Source organism: Anas acuta, chromosome 8, assembly GCF_963932015.1.
Source record: "Anas acuta chromosome 8, bAnaAcu1.1, whole genome shotgun sequence".
NCBI classification, from domain to species: domain Eukaryota; kingdom Metazoa; phylum Chordata; class Aves; order Anseriformes; family Anatidae; genus Anas; species Anas acuta.
This window is the reverse complement of record NC_088986.1, coordinates 9,079,791-9,096,844: the sequence shown is the minus strand read 5'-3', so window position 1 is coordinate 9,096,844 and position 17,054 is coordinate 9,079,791. Positions and strand designations below refer to the sequence as shown.

At 59.4% G+C, this 17,054-nt stretch overlaps 1 protein-coding gene across 1 annotated transcript; it reads left to right on the top strand.

Annotated features, from left to right (window-relative positions):
* The first annotated feature begins 654 nt into the window (after window positions 1–654).
* Window positions 655–3,664, top strand: FOXD2 (forkhead box D2). The gene is given in 3 exon segments (XM_068690485.1): window positions 655–1,648; window positions 1,651–1,688; window positions 1,690–3,664. Coding segments are annotated over 3 exon segments (1,401 nt in total). The 5' UTR covers window positions 655–801; the 3' UTR covers window positions 2,206–3,664.
* The last annotated feature ends 13,390 nt before the right edge of the window (window positions 3,665–17,054 follow it).

Here is a 17,054-nt window from a genome sequence, read left to right as displayed (position 1 = left end):
CCTGCGAGCCTCCGGCACGGCTGGAGGTGTGGGACGGGGGGGGCTCTACGTCCCACAGCCCCTATCCCGGCCAGCTGTGACCGGGGTCCCGGGGGGGGCGGGCAGCGCCTTTCCTCGAAAGCATCCCCACCGAGGGGGGGTCCGGGCAGGGCCGGGAGCCCCTCGCGGCCCCCCCCGGGGCTGCGGGCTCCACGTGATGCCGGGGCGGCCCTATAAAGGCCTGGGGAGCGCTCGCAGGAGGCGCAGAGTGGGAGCGTTTCCACCGGGTCCCGGCTCGGGAGGGGTGGGGAGGGGGGGAGCCGCCTTCCCAACTTCTGCCCTCCCCCCTCCCTCTTCCCCCGCCCCCCTCCCCTCCCTCTCTGCCCCCCCCCAGCCCTCCCAAAGACCCGCCGCCCCCCCCCCACTTTACACACACAGATTATTTTTTTCCCCCCCCTTTCCCCCGTCTCTCCCTCTCTCCTTTTATCATCATTATCGCTATTATTTATTACCGCCGCTCTCCAGCTCCCTGCCCGGCCCCCGGGCGTCCCGGCCCGTCCCTCCTCCTCCTCCCCCTGCCCCGCGTCTCCCCCCCCCCCCCCCCCCTTTTCGGCCGCCCCTCCCTCGGCAGCCACCACCCCGCAGCCGTGCCGGGGCCCCGCCAGCAGCGGCGGCGCGGCCAAGCGGGGCTCGGAGCGGCGGCGAAGCGGGGCTCGGTGTCCCGGCGGCGGCCGCAGCCCCTCCGGCACGGCCCCGGGCCCATCCCGGGAACCGCCGCTAGGTGGGGGGGGGAGCCCGGCCTCCCTCCCCGGCCTCCCAACAATGACTTTGGGCAGCAGCAGCGGAGGAGGCGGCGGCGGCTGCGGGATCATGTCCGAGCGCTCCCCGGAGGAAGAGCCGCTCTCCGAGGTGGAGGACGCGGATATCGACGTGGTGGGCCCGCCCCAGGACGGGGGCAAGTACAGCGAGGACGAGGAGGACGAGGAGGAGGAGGACGACGACGACGACGACGAGGACGACGAGGAGGACGAGGGCGATCCGCTGGGGCTCGCCCTGCCGCGGAGCGGGGCCGCCAAGGGGCGCATGGGGGGGTCCCCGGAGCGCCTGTCCCCCGCCGGCGGCTCGGAGCCGGCGTGCGCCCGCGGCACCGCGCCCGGGGACAAGGCGACGGCCGGCGGCGGCGGCGGAGGGGGAGGCGGCGGGGGAGGCAGCGGAGGAGGCGGCGGCGGGGGGAAGAACCCGCTGGTGAAGCCGCCCTACTCGTACATCGCCCTCATCACCATGGCCATCCTGCAGAGCCCCAAGAAGCGGCTGACGCTGAGCGAGATCTGCGAGTTCATCAGCGGCCGCTTCCCCTACTACCGGGAGAAGTTCCCCGCCTGGCAGAACAGCATCCGCCACAACCTCTCGCTCAACGACTGCTTCGTCAAGATCCCCCGGGAGCCCGGCAACCCCGGCAAGGGCAACTACTGGACGCTGGACCCCGAGTCCGCCGACATGTTCGACAACGGCAGCTTCCTGCGCCGGAGGAAGCGCTTCAAGCGGCAGCAGCAGCTGCACCCGCCGCACCCCGAGCTGCTGCTGCGGGCCGGGGCCGCCGACCCCGCCGCTTTCCTGCCCGGTTTCGCCTACGGACACTACGGCTACAACTACGGCCTGCAGCTGCAGGGCTACCCCCCGCCCCATCACCACCACCCCGCCGGCGGCGGCGCCCCGGGCGCTTTCCCCTTCCCGGCTCCGCACTGCCCGTTACCGGCTCCGCCGCCTCCCGCCGCCTCCGTCTTCTCCGCCGCCTCGGGGCTGCCCTCGTTCCTGGGCGGCGAGCTGAACTGCAGGAAATCCTTCTACCACCCCCAGCTCAGCCCCAGCGCCCTGCCCGCCGCCCTGCTGCAGACCCTCAAGCCGGACCCCTCGCCCACCGGTGGCGGTGGCACGGGTGGCGGCGGCGGCGGCGGCGGTGGTGGCGGCAACCCCTCCCGGCCCTCTTTTTCCATAGACAACATCATCGGGGGGGCCGTGCCCCCGCCGCCCAGCACCAACCCCAGCGCCGCGCCCGCCGCGCCCTACCCCGCCGGCCAGGCGGGCCCCCCGGCGCCGGTCCTGGCCATGCTCAGCCCCGCCTTGGCCCCGGCGCAGCCCCAGGTCGGCCTGGCACACGAGCCGCTCCTGCAGCCCGCGCAGAACTTTTCCAGTAAAATCACAAACCTTAGCAGCTGTCATTTTTAAAGCGGGCTCCGGCCAGGAGAAAAGGGGAAGGGGAGGAGGTGGTGGGGGGGGGGGGGGGAGAGGCGCAAACCAAACGGCCCCTTCCCAGCTCTCCTCGCCAAGCTGCTCCCCTTCCCTCTGCCCCGCTCTCCCTCTTCCCCCCAACCTCCTCCTGTTGTGTTTTAAGGTAGGAAATATTTCCTTTTTTTTTTTTTTTTTTTTTTTTTAACTTTATTTCCAGGCTCTGTGGCATCCAAACCTGTTTGTGTCTCTTTCCTCGGAGAAAAAAAAAAAGAGAAAGAAAAATGAAAAAGAAAAATCGGGAGGGGGAAAATAACAATATTTCATCCCGCAAGCGCCAAAGCGTATTCAGAAAGTGGCCGTAAGATAAGCTGGGACCTGAGCGAGCAACGTCTTGCAGGGGGAGGGAGGGAAGAAAGGGTCTGGGGGTGAGAAAAGAAAGGTTTTAGGGTCCGAAATATTTTCTTTGAGAGCTGCGGGGCTTTTCTGCCAGGTCCCCAGATGCAGCCCGCGGGGGGACTTTGGGACGTGCCCGCTTTCGGTGCCCTCAGCCCCTCTCCCTGGCGGCTTTGCCAGGGGTGTCCCTCCTGCCCCTTCTCTCAAGGAAAATGTTTGAACGGCTCCATCTTATTTTGCAGTTTCTTTGAAGCTTTGGTTTTAAAAGGCACTGTTTAGGGTTTCTTTATTTTTAAGGAAAAGAAAAGTCGGTGAAACTCAGGACTGCGTTTTTTTTTTATTATTATTTTTCAATGAGACATTCAAATGCACGTTTAAATGAAAATCTGATCCGTCAGGAAGTTAGGAGAATTCCCGTACTGTTTTTTTTTTTTTTTTTTTTTTTTTCTTATCCCCCTTTTCCCACCCCCTCCACGCGTGGGTTTTTGGTGTATCGGTAATTATTTGTATATAGATTATTCGGGAGCTAATGAGCGGAGTCCAGTTTACCCTTCACTGGTTGTGCATCCGTCATATCTTATTTTATTGAGAGAATCTGTGAATAATTTGATGTGGAAAAGGCAACAGAATTTTGTCCGCCGGTGGTGTAAATTAATAAATGTTTGTGACCTGGTTAAAAAAAAAAAAAAAAAAAAGAAAAAATGAAAAAAAAAAATCCCAATGGTTCTTTGCGATGTCCTTTGTCACGCTGAGAGCCGAGAGCCCCGCTCGGGCCTCGGGGAAGCGAGGGGCTCCCAGGTTTTGGCGAAATTCAGCGAGTTTCGCTGCTCCGGCTGCCGAAGGGGGGGTCCCGCTTTAGGTCCCTCTCCGCGGGCGGCGAGGAAGGGCTCCCCCCCCCAGATTTTGGATTTGGTTTTATTTCTTTGGTCGCTTTTTGGTTTCCCCCCCCATCGCACCGCTGCTCGCTGAAGCCCTGCTCCTTGCCATGCCTTTGCCGGGGGAGGCGGTGGGGGCCGGGAGGAAGGTTCCTAACCCCTTCTCTCCCCGCTCCGCGTCCCTTTATTTTCTTTGGAAAAGTTGACCCAGGAGAAAAGAAGTTGGAGGATTCCCCCCCCCCTCCATGTACACACGTCCCCCTCGGGCCTGCAGCATTTGAATGACCGAATGCAACTTGATCTCCGCCTAAATTTTGCAACGACTTACAAAGTAAATAAACATCTTTAAGCGCTCCCCCCCCCCCTTTTTTTTTTTTTTTATTTATTTACAGGGACCAAACGCCGTTCGGTTTGGCTGTTGGCAGGGACCCCGAGCTAACGAATCCGAGGCCTTTCAGCCCCAGCAGCGAGCGAGAGAGCTGGAGGAGAAGGAGGCAGAGCAAAGCGGAGCCGTCCGAGGCGGGGAGCGGGGCACGGAGCCGCTGCGGGGCTCGGTGCGGGGCCCGCCGGGCGCAGGCAGGAGCCGGGCGGTGTGCGCCGGTTGTGGGGGGGGGGGGGGGCGGCGTTGCTTTTCTCTCTCCCCCCCTCCTTTTTTCTCCCCCTTCCCCTGTCTGTGCCACCCCGAAGCTCCGCGCAGTTTGTTGATGTTGTTCCCGAGCGTGCCGCCTCCCCGCAGCGAGCGGTCTCACATCTCCGCTTCACACACATTTGCTTTTGAAAAGCGATCTTCGTGTCCGGCACTTGGTTGTCTCCCTTTCATGTCCAGCTCCTACAAAAGGGGCTACAAGACTCGACATGGGAGAAAAGAGGAGGCCAATGAATCTATTTTCCAGATTGCCAAGCACATGGTTGGAAATTGAAGGGGCTTTTGTAGCATTTCCCCTTCCTCCCTCCCTCCCGGCTCCTTTTCTTTTGCTGCGCGCAAATTGTTCAATTGCTCTGGCAGGGGTGTTCCTGACAAGCTCATTACTAGAAGGTGCCAGACCCCTCCTCTCCCTCTCCCCCGAAGTCTTTGATGAAGTTAAAATGCGCTGATAGCTGCTCTCGGCTATCTTTGTTCAGCCTCCTTTAATAACCGAGCCTGCTTTGAGGAGACGGGAGCCGAGGGAAGAAAGCGATGTGCACTGAGGCTGGGTGGTTGCTGTGCGGCTGGAGGCGGGGGTGGCACATTTTAATATAAAGTAGCGATTTTTTTTTCCCCTTTATTTATTTTTTTGGGGGCCTATTTGTTCGCTGAGCGTGTGCGGGAGGAAGATGAGCCGGGGGTGCGAGGAAGGGGATAAGAAATCGCAGCCGGCGCCCGTGGGCACGAAAACTCCGCGGCTCGCCCAAGCAGGGCTCGCAGGGGTCCTCCAAGCCGGTGGTCTCGTCTTTTGGAGGAGCCGGGGGGGGGGAGGCTCTCGGCAGGGAACCGCTGTTTCCCCGGAGATCCCCCTGCCCCACACGGACGGGGAGGGGGCTCGGTGGTTTTGGGGCTGGGACACCTTCCCCGGGCGCCGCCGCTGCGGAGCCATTTGCGGGTTTGGGAGATGCGATCGCCGGCCAGGGTGGGCGCTGAGCTGGGAGGAGGGGGGTCCAGGGGCATCTCCCCCCGAACCGGGAGACCCCCGGGAGGACCCCCCCGAGCTCGGCTCGGTTCTGCCGGGCCCGCGGGAGATCTGCAAGCGCCGGCGCCGTTGTTTGGTAGTGGTGGGGGACATCCCCAAGCGGCTCTAACTTTAGGCGGTGTTTTGATTTTAGTTTATTTTTCACCCCTCCCTAAATTCCCCTAAAAGCACCCGAGCTCGTTGCGTGCCCCCCTTGCTGACAAAACGACGCCGCCTGCAAATATCTGCCTTGAGTGGCGAGCCGGGGAGGGGGGCATCGATGGGAATTCCCCCAAAACCGCTCTCCCCGGAGCCGGGGGCGGCAGGAAAGGGCCCGGGACGGCTCCTGGGGGGCCGGGAACTCTTCGCCCGGCTCGGCTCAGTTGTGCAGGGAAAATATTGCCTCGGCGAGGCAGGCCGGATAATGGCTCCTAATTACGGGGCTGGCTGGCTCCGCAGCTCCGATCTTCACGGGACATTATTTTTAAGCGTTCAGCGAGGATCATTTTTCACGCCTCGCTGCCTAAAGGAGGGTTTTATTTATTTACTGGGGGAGGCGTGGAGGACACCAGCAATAACCGAGCACTGAAAGGAAAATAATTAGCTCTCGCAGTCGCTGCTTTGGGGGTCCCTGGCCAAAAAGGCGACCTGGCATTTCCCTTCCCTCCCCTCCGTAGGACGCAGGCGAATCCCTCCGGTTCTTGCTGTTGCTTTCGGTGGATATTTGCCCGTGAAAAACCCAAGCAAAGCCTGGCCGGCGGAGGCTCGGCACCGGCCGCAGGGCCCGATCCTTTGCCGCCAGTTTGGGTTTTTCCCTTCTCCCCTTCTCGCTGTTCCCGAGCAGGGCTTGGGGGGGATGCGGCTCCCACCCCCTTTTCTCGCCGGCCTTGCTCGTACATTCGAGGAATTTATTTATGTATTTTTAACGTGTCCCCTCTCCTTTCTGTGCGTCCTGCGAAGGGCTGGTAACGAAACCGCGGTGCTCTGCGCGTGTTCATCCCGCCGCAGCTTTCCGCGTGTGCGGAGAGTAAGGAGCGGGCACGGCTGGGCGGAAAAATCAGGGGGCTCTCCTCTGATTATCTAGGCAGAAAAAAACTATCCCGGCCCGGAACATCCCCGCCGGGACGGGGGACAATTTCTTTTTCTCTTTTCACTCAGCCAAGCCCGTGTTGAGCCCGGCTCCGAGCTGCCGGGTGCGGGGTGCCGGGACCCCTCGTCCCCTCGCCTCCTGCCTCCTCCCCTGGCACCTTCTGCTCTCCATCACTGCCGATCGGCAGAATTAGGGAAGGTCAAGATCCTATTCCTTTCCCCGGTAGCTTTTTTGGTTTTCTCTTTCGAGTTCCTCGCAGCCCCGAATGAAAATAAATGAACCTGGATTGTAGAAACTACCTTTAAGTACTAAGAGCATCTCATCCCCTAGCTCGGTGCTTTCTCCGTTGCCGGCCGGGCCGTTTCGCTGTTACTGCGGAGAAACTCTCGTTTTCACGGTGGATTTAAGATTTAATAATAACACCCAGTCTCCCCGTGCCCCGGTGTCCGACCTGAAAACACTTTCCTGCCTCCTAACTTTGGGAAATAGCCGCCACCAGCATCTTCTTCCCTTCCCCGTCTCCCTTTCGTTTCTTTCCTTTCCCGGCTCAGAAAGCAGAGAAACGAGGTTTTTAAGAAAATCTCGGTTTCCAACACGGGGAGGGCGGGAGAAGCTGTCGCAGCCGACTCAGCCGCAGCAAAATTGCCCTGGAAATGAAGTCTGTGCTTTCGGAACACGCCCGGAGATGCCTGCGGTGGGGACGGGCCCCGCGCTCGCCCCTCCGGCTGCCCCTCGGCCCAGGGGACGCTGCCGGGGCCGCTGCGTGGGGCGGCCGCGGCCGGGAGAGCCCGCACCGGGGGGCACCGCGCTTCTCTTTCTTCCTCCTCTTTCCTCATTCTTGTCCTCTACTTGTTTTTCTTTCTTTCTTTCCATTTTTTTTCTCTATACGTTTTTCCTTCTTTCTTTCTTTCTTTCTTTCTTTCTTTCTTTCTTTCTTTCTTTCTTTCTTTCTCTCTCTCTCTCTCTCTCTCTCTCTCTCTCTCTCTCTCTCTCTCTGTCTCTCTGTCTCTCTGTCTCTCTTTCTTCTTTCTTCTCTTTCTTCCTCTCTTTTTTCTTTCTCTCTTTCTCTCTTTTTTCTTTCTCTCTTTCTCTCCCTCTCTCTTTCTCTCATTTTCTTTTCTCTCTCTCTTTCTTTCTTTCTTTCTTTCTTTCTTTCTTTCTTTCTTTCTTTCTCTCTCTCTCTCTCTCTCTCTCTCTCTCTCTCTGTCTCTCTTTCTCTCTTTCTCTCTCTCTCTCTTTCTCTCTCTCTCTTTTTCTCTCTTTCTTTCCTTTCTCTCTCCCTCTCTCTCTTTCTCTTTCCTTCTCTCTTTCCTTCTTCCTCTCACTTACTGCTTTCTCTTTCACTCTATTGCTCTATTTCTTTTTTTTTTTCCTTTCTTCATCTCTCACTTTATCCTCTCTTGCTTCTCTCTCTTCCTCCCTTTCTGTTTTCCTGTTTATCACCCGTACTCCCTCTTTTCCTCTTTACCTTTTTCTTTCCTCCCTCTTTCCCTCTTTACTTTTCTCTGCCTCAGTCTCTCCATTCTCACCAGCTTCATCTCGTGGTCATCGGGAGCCGCTTTGCCGCTCTCCCCAGGGTTTTTCCAGCTCTGTCCCCCTCCCGTCGGACCCCGGGGATTGCCCGCCCAGCCGCACCGGGGGGGTCTCCCCTCTTCCCCGGGAAGAGAGCAGCGAGGACCCCCCGGGCTCCGCGGTTCCTTTGCCCTGCAGGATTGTGGCCCAGTTCCTGCCCAGAGCTCAGCACCCTGTCCCGGTCCCCCTGGGGCATATGTGCCTTCCTTGGCCCAACCAGCTTTTGCCATCAGGCCACACGCAGTGGAAACAGCCCTGGAGAAGTCCCAGGTGCCTCCCGCTTCCCCAAAAAAGCGACCTCCAAAGCTGTGCTCGGGTCCCCAGCCCTCACCTCCGCCGCCCGCGCCCCAGCCCACCCGCGGCTCTCCCTCCCACCCGCGCTGCCCCCCACGCCGCCTTTGCGGGGCTTTCCCGTGCGAGTGCAGCCTCCCCGCGGGCTCCGTCCTTCCCATTGACCGGCCCCTGGCTCCTTGTACCGGCGGGGGGGAGCAGGAGGGGGCGGGAGGCAGCGTCCCCGGGCCGGGAGAGCGCCCGTGGGGGGCCACTGGGGGCTGCGGGCAGCACCAGCCCCCCGGGCGGCTCCTCTCCCACCAGATCGCGTTGTGCTATTAAATAAGGCGCACCCCGGTTCCCCAAGCCCTTGGCAGCAACAGGTGACACTGCGAGCCGGGACGGGCAAAAAAAAAACAAAACATTCCCGCAGGGTCTGATCGCACGTTTCCAACCCTTCCTCATCATCCACATCCTAATGTTCTCCTCGGATGGACGGTCCCCTGGGGCAGAGCCGGGGCTGCTCCCCCCCGCTGCCCGCGATCGGGTTCTCCCGGCCCGGCCCGGCCCGGCTCGGCTCGGCTCTGCCGGGCAGGCGGCCCCGGGCAGCCCGGAGCGCGGCCCCGATGGCCTTTCCCAGGCACGACCCGGCGGACACCTCGCTGCCCAGCTCCGTGTGGGTACAAGGAGTGGTGAATAAAGAAATGTTCCTCTCCGGGTGCCAAAGCAGGTCTCGAAAAACCGAATTCAAACCTGCCGGCTCCCCGTCGAGGGGTCGGGAGGGAGCCGAAAGCGGTGTAATGAGTTTGGGCGTCCCTGTTCCTACAGGGGAGGCTCCGTGTCGGCGCATCACGATATTTCTAATTAGTTGTTTGCTGCTTTTTCTCCCCGTCCCCGGTCGTTTCTGGATAGCGAGGTTCGGGCTCCGAGGCGGAGGGTGGCAGGGAAGCGCTTTTTGGGGCAGCCGCTGTCCGTTTCGATTAGATTTCGATTTCCCCGCTTTAACTCGCCATTTAAGTGACATTACATTCCTCATTCGTTAGTGCCGGGGATTTTAAACGTGCTAAACCAACAGCGGCGATTCCTTTCATTCCCGCAAAATTCCCAGAAATTCCACCTTTTTTTTTTCCTTTCCTTTCTTTCTTTCTTTTTTTTTTTTTTTCTTTCATTTTTTATTTTCATTTTACTTTTCCTGCAGAGGAAGGCGAGCAGAGACTCCTCGAAAATCCCATTTAACCTGAGCGATCCCCGCATTTCCCCACCAAAATCACTCCTCAGCAGTCGGAGTCTTGTGCTGGGCACAGGACCGTGCTTATTTCCAGCTGGACTCCCTGCAAAATCCGTGGGAATTTTTTTTTTTCCTTCCCCCGGACGAGATTACCCGGGGACAGAAAAGGTCCCCCCGGGGTGGCTGTACCCGGCCCCTCGCCTCCTTTCCGAGGAGCCGGTGCCTATTTGAAGGGGACGGGAGGAAGCGATCGATCTCTTTCGATCTCGTTTCAGCTCGGGGAACCGGGGTGGCCGCTGCGCTTCGGGCTCAGCCCCCCCCGTGGTCCCCGGCGGCCGGATCCTGCCCACGGGGCTGCCAGGGAGCAGCGCTGCGCCCTGCCCGGAGCGGGAGCAGGGGGGAGGATTTCACATTTCGCCCACCCTGTGCGCCCCATCCCTTGGCAGAGGGAACGGGGGACAAATCCCCGGGTGCAGGGAATGCGGTGCCAGCTCCGCGCTCGGTGTCCCTGCGGGACGGACCCCAGGCGTGTCGGGGACGGGGGGGGGGGTGCCGCCACCGCCGCTTTAAATTTAAACAAAATTGGTGGAGAAGGGAAAAATTCCCCATCTGGGGATGGGGCCAAAAATGCCAGGGTCCTGCCCCGCGGACCTCACGCTCCCCGCGCTGCCTGGGCCGCCCGGCGGGGACAAGGGGGCATGAGGATGGGGGCGAGGAGCAGCGGGGGCACTGCGGCTCGGCCGGGCTGGGGGGGCCGTGAGCAGCGCCGAGCACCCCCGGCCGGCCCTGGCTGGCGTTGGGGGGGCCCCAACCTCTTCCCTGGGCTGGGGTCTCCCAGAGCTGCAGTTCCTAAAGGCACCTTCCCACGGCTGAGCCCCCGAGATTTTCCTGGGGTTATTTTTAAATGCCCTTTCCCGCTGCCCCCCCCCCCCCTTTTTTTTTATAATTTTTTGGGGGGTTTAATTGTTCCTCTTGCAAAACCCGAGTCACCTAACGCGGATCCCGGCACTGAAATCCACGTCTCCTCTGTGACTTACAACCCAAATCCCAGTCCCATGACCTTTCTCTACCCCCCCTCTCAGGTCCCCCCACCCTCGGTCATGTGGGACACGAGTAAATTTATCCACCCTGGTGGAAAGGCCTCCCTTCTGCAGTTGCTCCGAAGAAGCCTGACACGTTTTCCCAAGGAGGATAATTTCGTTTCCCACCTTTCCCTCTCTTTCACCTCCTAAATTCGATTTTATTTTCATTTTTCCCCTGCCACGCAGGGCTCACACCTCCCCTCGGGCACGCTCCCTCTCCGTGTCTCTCTTCCAATAAACCTGTGCCAAGAGGATCAGCTCGGAGGGACCTTTCTGACGGCCCTCCAGCTCGGGGAGCGGGTGGTCGTGAGGGCATTTCTGGCCCATTTCTGGCCCAGGGAGGCAGCTCCGGAGCTGGCTGCAGCCCTTAAGGAGCGGTGCCCCCCTGGAGCCCGCATTCCCCGAGCTCCGGGCCCCGCAGCCCCTCTCGGGGTCTCAGCCCCGACGGCTCCGGGGAGGTTTGCACCCAAATCCCCCCCCCTCCGACCCCTTTCCCATTTTTTTCCCCTTTTTTTCTTTTCTTTTCCTTTTTTTTTTTTTCTTTCCTTGCCAGCTCAGGGCACGCTGCAGATTTCGGGGACAGAGAAAACCACCGCGGAAAACAAAAGCCGCAAAAGCAAATACCGGCCCCAAACCGCCCCCCACTAACCCGGGGGCTGCCCGGAGGTGGGTTTTGCCCCCCTCCCCCGACCGCAGGCAGGTGCCAGGCACATGTTGGCGGAGGAAATGAAAGCGCAGCTCGGAGCGGAGCTCTCTCCTCTTCTCCTTTCTTCCTGCCCGGGGAAAAACGCTCGGGGCTGGGGAGCGGCGCTGAAATCCCGGGGCCGGGCGCTGCTGGTGGGGAGGGAAGAGGGGAAGAGGAGCAGAGGAGCAGAGGAGCAGAGAGCATCCTCCTCCACGCCAAACACCCGCACCGGGACCACCCGCCAGAAGCAGGCGATGTTGGAGCTGCTCTTCCCAGAATTTCCCTTCTCCTATCTCGCAGCCTGCTCGCCGCAGCGCTGGTTGATGCGCCCGGGACGGAACAACTGGGAAATATTTGTGGGGACGTGCGGGTGACTTGTGCTGGTTGGGATCGCGGGGCCTTCTTTAGGCAGCTCCTCTCACCCCGCTTTCGAGGGGAAAAAACGGCGAAAAGCGGCGAGGCAGCGCCGAAGGGAACTGATCGTGGCAAAACGATCGGAAACGATCGTTTGCCTGAAAAAGAAGTTGCAGAAAGTGAGTTTCAGAGCGGGGCTGGCCCGAGGGAGAGGCACCCACCACCCGACCCGCAGGTGCCGTGCGGGGGCTTGGTCACCGGCACGTTTGTACCGTTTGCTCTGAAAAAAAAATAATAATAAAAAAGGAAAAAAAAAATTACAACCCCGAGTACCATTTTCTTTACTTTTCGCCTCGCTCCGACCGGGTTTATTTTGCTTTAATTCAGCCGCTTTCTAGGGGAAGGCTGAAGGAAACCCAAACCGCCCTCCCGGCTCCGCTGGCGGGGGGGGGGGGCAGCGGGTTACCGCTACGATTTTCGGGGCATCCGGAGCGCTGCGGCTTTATTTTTTTTTTTTTTTGCCGGGACTGCTCCCATTTATTATTATTATTTTTTTTTTGGGGAGGTGGGGGGGGGTCGAGGGATGCGGAGAGGAGCCCCCGGGGGCGCCGCATCCCCGCTGCTCGCCGCGGCGGTGGCCGCCTCTATTTTAATGTCATTATAGTTGCCGTGGCAACCCATCGGATCACTCCTCGTGGAGTGAACCTGGTGACAATGGTTGGTTTGAGAGAAATCAGGAAATGTGCAACCGAGGGACACAGCTACATTACCGCGAACAACAGCGAGGGTTTAACATGTGACCCCTTCCAATTAGACTGATGATACCTCGCTGCAGCTGCCTCCGCCGCGCCAAGGAGATGTGGCTGCTTTGGGGGTATGGGGAAAGGGGGGAAAAAGGGTGCCGGGGGGGGGGTTTGGGGGCGGCCCGGGGGGGCACAGCCCGGCGGGGATGGGGCCGCAGCCTCCTGGGGAGCCCGAGGAGAGCTCAGCATCGCCGCAGCCGCATCGCGAAGGTGGTCTCAATCCTTCCAAAATAAAAAAAAAAAAAGGAAAAAAAGAAAAAAAAAGAAGAAAAAAAGAAAAAGGGAGGACCCCCGCCCCCGGAGCAGGCAGCACCAGCAGCACATCTGGGGCACGGGTGCGGGCAAAACCGACCAAATCCTCTCCCCCCTACCCAGCAGAAAAAGAAAAGGAAAAAAAAAAAAAAGAGTTTGAAGTCTTAAAATATGGTTCAGAGAATTACAAGTAATCAGAGCTGCGGGGGTCAGCAGTGCAAACTTTTTAAGACTAATGTTTATTTAGAAAAGTGAGTGGTGTCTGCGTTGCTTTTCTAGTGCCCCGGCACAAAAGTCCTAATGGCTTTTGCAGACTTGCCCTAAGAAACCCCCGCGCCCGGAGCGGGGAGCAGCGACCCCAAACCCCGTCCCCAGCCGATCGCTGTGCCAGGGGCATTGGCACAGGGCTTGGAAATCTCCCTCCTTGCTCCCCTCTTCGTATTTTTTTCTATTTTTTTCCCCCCGATTTTGCCTTGCTTCCCCATTTGTTTGGTGTAACCTGACCCCTCGGTAATATTGGGAAGGAGGAATCAGGGCGCAGGGGCTGCGATCCCCCCCTCCCCTTTCCAAATCCATCCAGCAGCGCTGCCCACTCTCGGTCCCTGGGAATGGGCAGGGGGCTCAGCCTCAGCCCATGCCCCCCCCCGGGGGATTCTTGCAGTCTGCGCCCCCTGAGTCACGTCCCACCACCCCCTGCCACCCTCGGGCACCCCCAGTTTTGGGATCTCTGCTGGGCCCACCCCAAAAACCACCCCGGGGGTATCCAAAAGGATCCCCGGGTGGGATCTGACTCCCCTCACCTCCGTCCCGCGATGCCCCTTTCCTTCCCAGGAGGGAAGGGATCAATCCAGCAGCCCCCAAACTTCGCAGGGCTTTTGGGGCATCCCCCAGCTTTAAAAAGGGGCTGGACTCAGGGGAGAGGCAGACTTGGATCCCGGTGGAAACCAGCAGCACCGGCCCCAGGTGCTTCACAGGCAGGCTGGGATTTCTCAGCCAGGTTTAACCCTTCCTGGCAGGTGCCAGGATCCAGGAGGGCTGAGCAGGGCAGGGGACGCAGCCTGGATGTGCACCACCACCAGCAAGTGCCTCTCCTTCCTAGAGCCCCGCGGGGAGGCCGGAGGTATTGGGGCTGCTCAGGAAAATGCCTGTGCTCACCCCCTCTCCCCGACCCATGTGCCAAATAGCCCGAGGAGCTTTCTATTTACTCCCTTTCTAAACACAGACGCTTTTACTAGCCGTGAGCCCAGCTGGCAGGAGGTGGTGGTGCTGCTAAAATCCTCCTGTTTCTTGGCGAAGGTGAGACCAGCCCTAAGCCCCCCCAATCTGTGGGGGTCACCGGCCACTGGGGACACCTCATCCCCTTTCCTATTCAGCTTTGAGCAAGGGCCAGGGTTAACCTGGGGCTGTGCTGCTCTGGGCCGTCTGAGCCAAGGGATGGCAGCAGGAGGAGGCTCTGAAGCCTCCCGCACACCTGAGGCTGGATCCTGCCTTCCCCTGGCCAAGTCCAGCTGCGGTGCTCAGCTGTGCGTGGGGCTGAGGACGCAGCCAGGAGGGAGGACGTCAGTATTTATAAGGTGCTGAAATGCGCCTGACACTCGAGGGAAGATCCTCTCTTCTCCCTCAAGAGCTTTCATTTGAAGGACTTGGCTCTGCCCTCGGAGCAGTCGGGAAGATCTCCTGGCTCCCGTTACCTCCCGCGGCCCCGCGTTGCTCTCTCTCCTTGCTGCGAGCTGAGGCGCCCACATCGCTTTGCCAAATCCCCTGGGAGATTGGGGGGGGGTCCCAGGCAGGGCTGGCACCGGGGTTTGGGCTGCAGGGGCAATGCCAGGCTGGGTGCAGGGGCCGGGTGGCTGAGCCCTTTGCTGTCCCAAGCTTCCCTCCATCCCCTCACAAAGCACCATGATGGGAATGCAGCATTTAATCCTAAACTGAGAACCTCAAAAATTCAGGCTGAAACCTTGTAAATGCATTAGAAAGGGGGAACAGAGGTGGGGGTGGCGGTGGAGGTGACAGTGCAGGTGACAATGGGTGGCTCAGGGTGGTCCAGGGCTGGGGCTAGCCTGGTGCTCCAGCAGGGCTCTCCACCCAGCGCAGGGGAGAGGCGAACCCCTCTGTTGGGACACGTGTTTCAAATAACCGGAGTTTTTTCTCCTTCCCGGCGGCGCGGTGGGCTTGGCACACCTCTTGGTTTGCACAACTGCCAGGCCTGCGTGGTCGGCTGCCCAAGTAAGGAGGAAAAGATCCCGTGTGCGATCTGGAGGTGTGCTTTGCTGGTTCTGACATGTAAATATTAATAAAGAAACGACATCAAAGAGACAAAGAAATTAAAAAATCCTCTCCTACCCCTGGACCCCTCCAGATCCCTTTCTTGTCCTGGCAGTTGTTGCACTTGGCCTGGCTTCCCACGCTCTGCTCTCAGATCGGCTGGCAGCAGCCACGGTCCCCAGATTCCACAGCTACGTCCCACTGAGGGAAAACATTTGCTGAAGTGTTCAGATTATTGGGGAAATACATATTTCTACCTCTTCTCAAGGCTCCACCGAGGTCTAAGCCAGCCCCGCGTGTCAGAGCAGGGGTACGGAGGCATCCTCGGCTCTCCTGTGAGCTCCGTGTACCCAAAAAGGCCACGGAGGGGGATTCTCATGGCCACCACGTGCTCCACCAGTGGCTGTGGTGGTGAGCATGCGTGGGGTTGATTTTCCTCCGCCAAGCTTCACTTCAGCCCACTCTGTTGGCACACATGACTGTGACTGAGCAGAGCGGACACACGTGGGGTTGGACCAAGCACTCACCTGGAGCATCTCCATCAGCCCCCCCAGAACCAGGGCTCCCTGCACGTCACAGCCTCCCTTCACCGTGCGTGCCCACGTCCCGTCCCCCAGCACCCTGGCTCGGGGACAGGGTGCTCAGCACCCTTGGCTGCTCCTGCAGGCTCTGCCCCGTGTGTGTGTGTGTGTACACACGCGTGTGCATGTGTGGAGCTCTCTCCCAGCAGCACAATGGGAGAGCAAAGTGTAAAATGCTCCCATTCTGGCTCGGGGGGATAAATTGCCTACAAAGGGCTCTTCAACTTGAACACGCGCGGCGGAGACGCGTGGCACTTCTGCGGGCGAACAAAGGCTCAGGCTGAGTCACCGCGCTGCCGAGAGGCGTCCCAGCGCTACCTGGCAGGGGAAGAGGTTTGGGTTTTACCTCCGAGATGGCTTTTCTTAGTGAATTTCTGAGATCAGGGTGGGACCAGGGGTTGCAGGAAAGAAAAGAGGACGGGGAGAAGAGGCACAAACCCCTCTTGTGCCCCTCTGCGTCCGCAGCAGCGGGCAGAGCTCCGGTGATGCCAGTCCCTTCCCAGCACGCAGCCCACTTCACAAGGGGAAGGGAAATGCCTTTCCCCGGGGCACCCCATAAAACTCACTCTGCTGTGCCTCTCACTCCACCAGCAGCTTCTCAGCCCCAAAAGAGAGGTGGGTTGGGATGGGGTTTCCAGCCGGTGGCTCTCTGGGTAACCACCAAGCGCACGAGGTGGCTTTTAGTGCCAGATGCCCTTGAAGCCACGGCTGCCAGTGGCTGCCAGGGTGCAGTGGGGAAAGGATTGCTCTGGGCTCACTGTTTCTGATGTTTTCTTTCTAAGCATCCATCACCAGCCACGGCTGGAGAGGAGATACTGGAGCTTTGGATGAAATCCCACAAATGCTCATGAAAGCGGAACGGCAGGAAGGCAAACAGGAAAGAAGAGGAGTAATATACTATTCTCAGGGGCACTGCTTGCATTTCTCTGTTTGCTTTGCTGTGTCGTTTCCTTTTCCTCCAGCCGCATACTATGGGATTATGGTAAACGAATTAAGGAATAAAATCACGAGGGAAGATTAGGATCCTGCTGATTTAGAGGCAGGAAGGATACCTGGGCAGGCTTGTAGAACTCCAGATGATGCAAGAGCGTCTCGGGCAGTGTTGTGGGTATAGAGCACAGGATGATTTAGGTTGGAAGGAGCCTCTGAAGGTCTCTGGTCCAACAGCCCTCAAAGCAGAGCCAGCTAGGGTCAGCTTGCCCAGGGCTTTGTGCAGCCAAGTTCCAAATGTCCCCAAGGAGGGAGGTGCCCACCTCTCCATTCCCCTCTGCCTACAAATCTCCTTCTGCAGCTTGTGTTCATTGCCACGCCTTCTGTCGCTGTGTACCTTGAATGCTGGTGGGCGTCAAGGGGCATCAGGGGCTTATTCAGGCCCTGCTGTACCTGCCTTGTGAGCCAGATTGCTGGGGATGTGCTTCGGGGGGGGTTCTGGTAGGGACACCAGGTCCTGGGCCTCCTGAGCCCCCTGGGTGCGCTGCTCTGTGCTGCTGGGGTCGCACGGCACAAGACCTTGCTCAGTGACAGGCTCCCGGGCAGGTGGACCTCATCCAGGGCATTTCAGCAGCTGGAAATCATCTCAGTGAAAGATGGAGCTGTGACACGTTTGGCTGCACCTTGGAAAAGGAAAGAAAAGAAAAAAGACAAAAGGAGTTGTCTGCAGCATCTCCGTGTGTCCCTGCCCCCGGGAGTGGATGTGGGGGCTTGTCTGGGGAAGAGGCAGCCTGGCCCCATGCAGCAAGGAAGGGAGAGG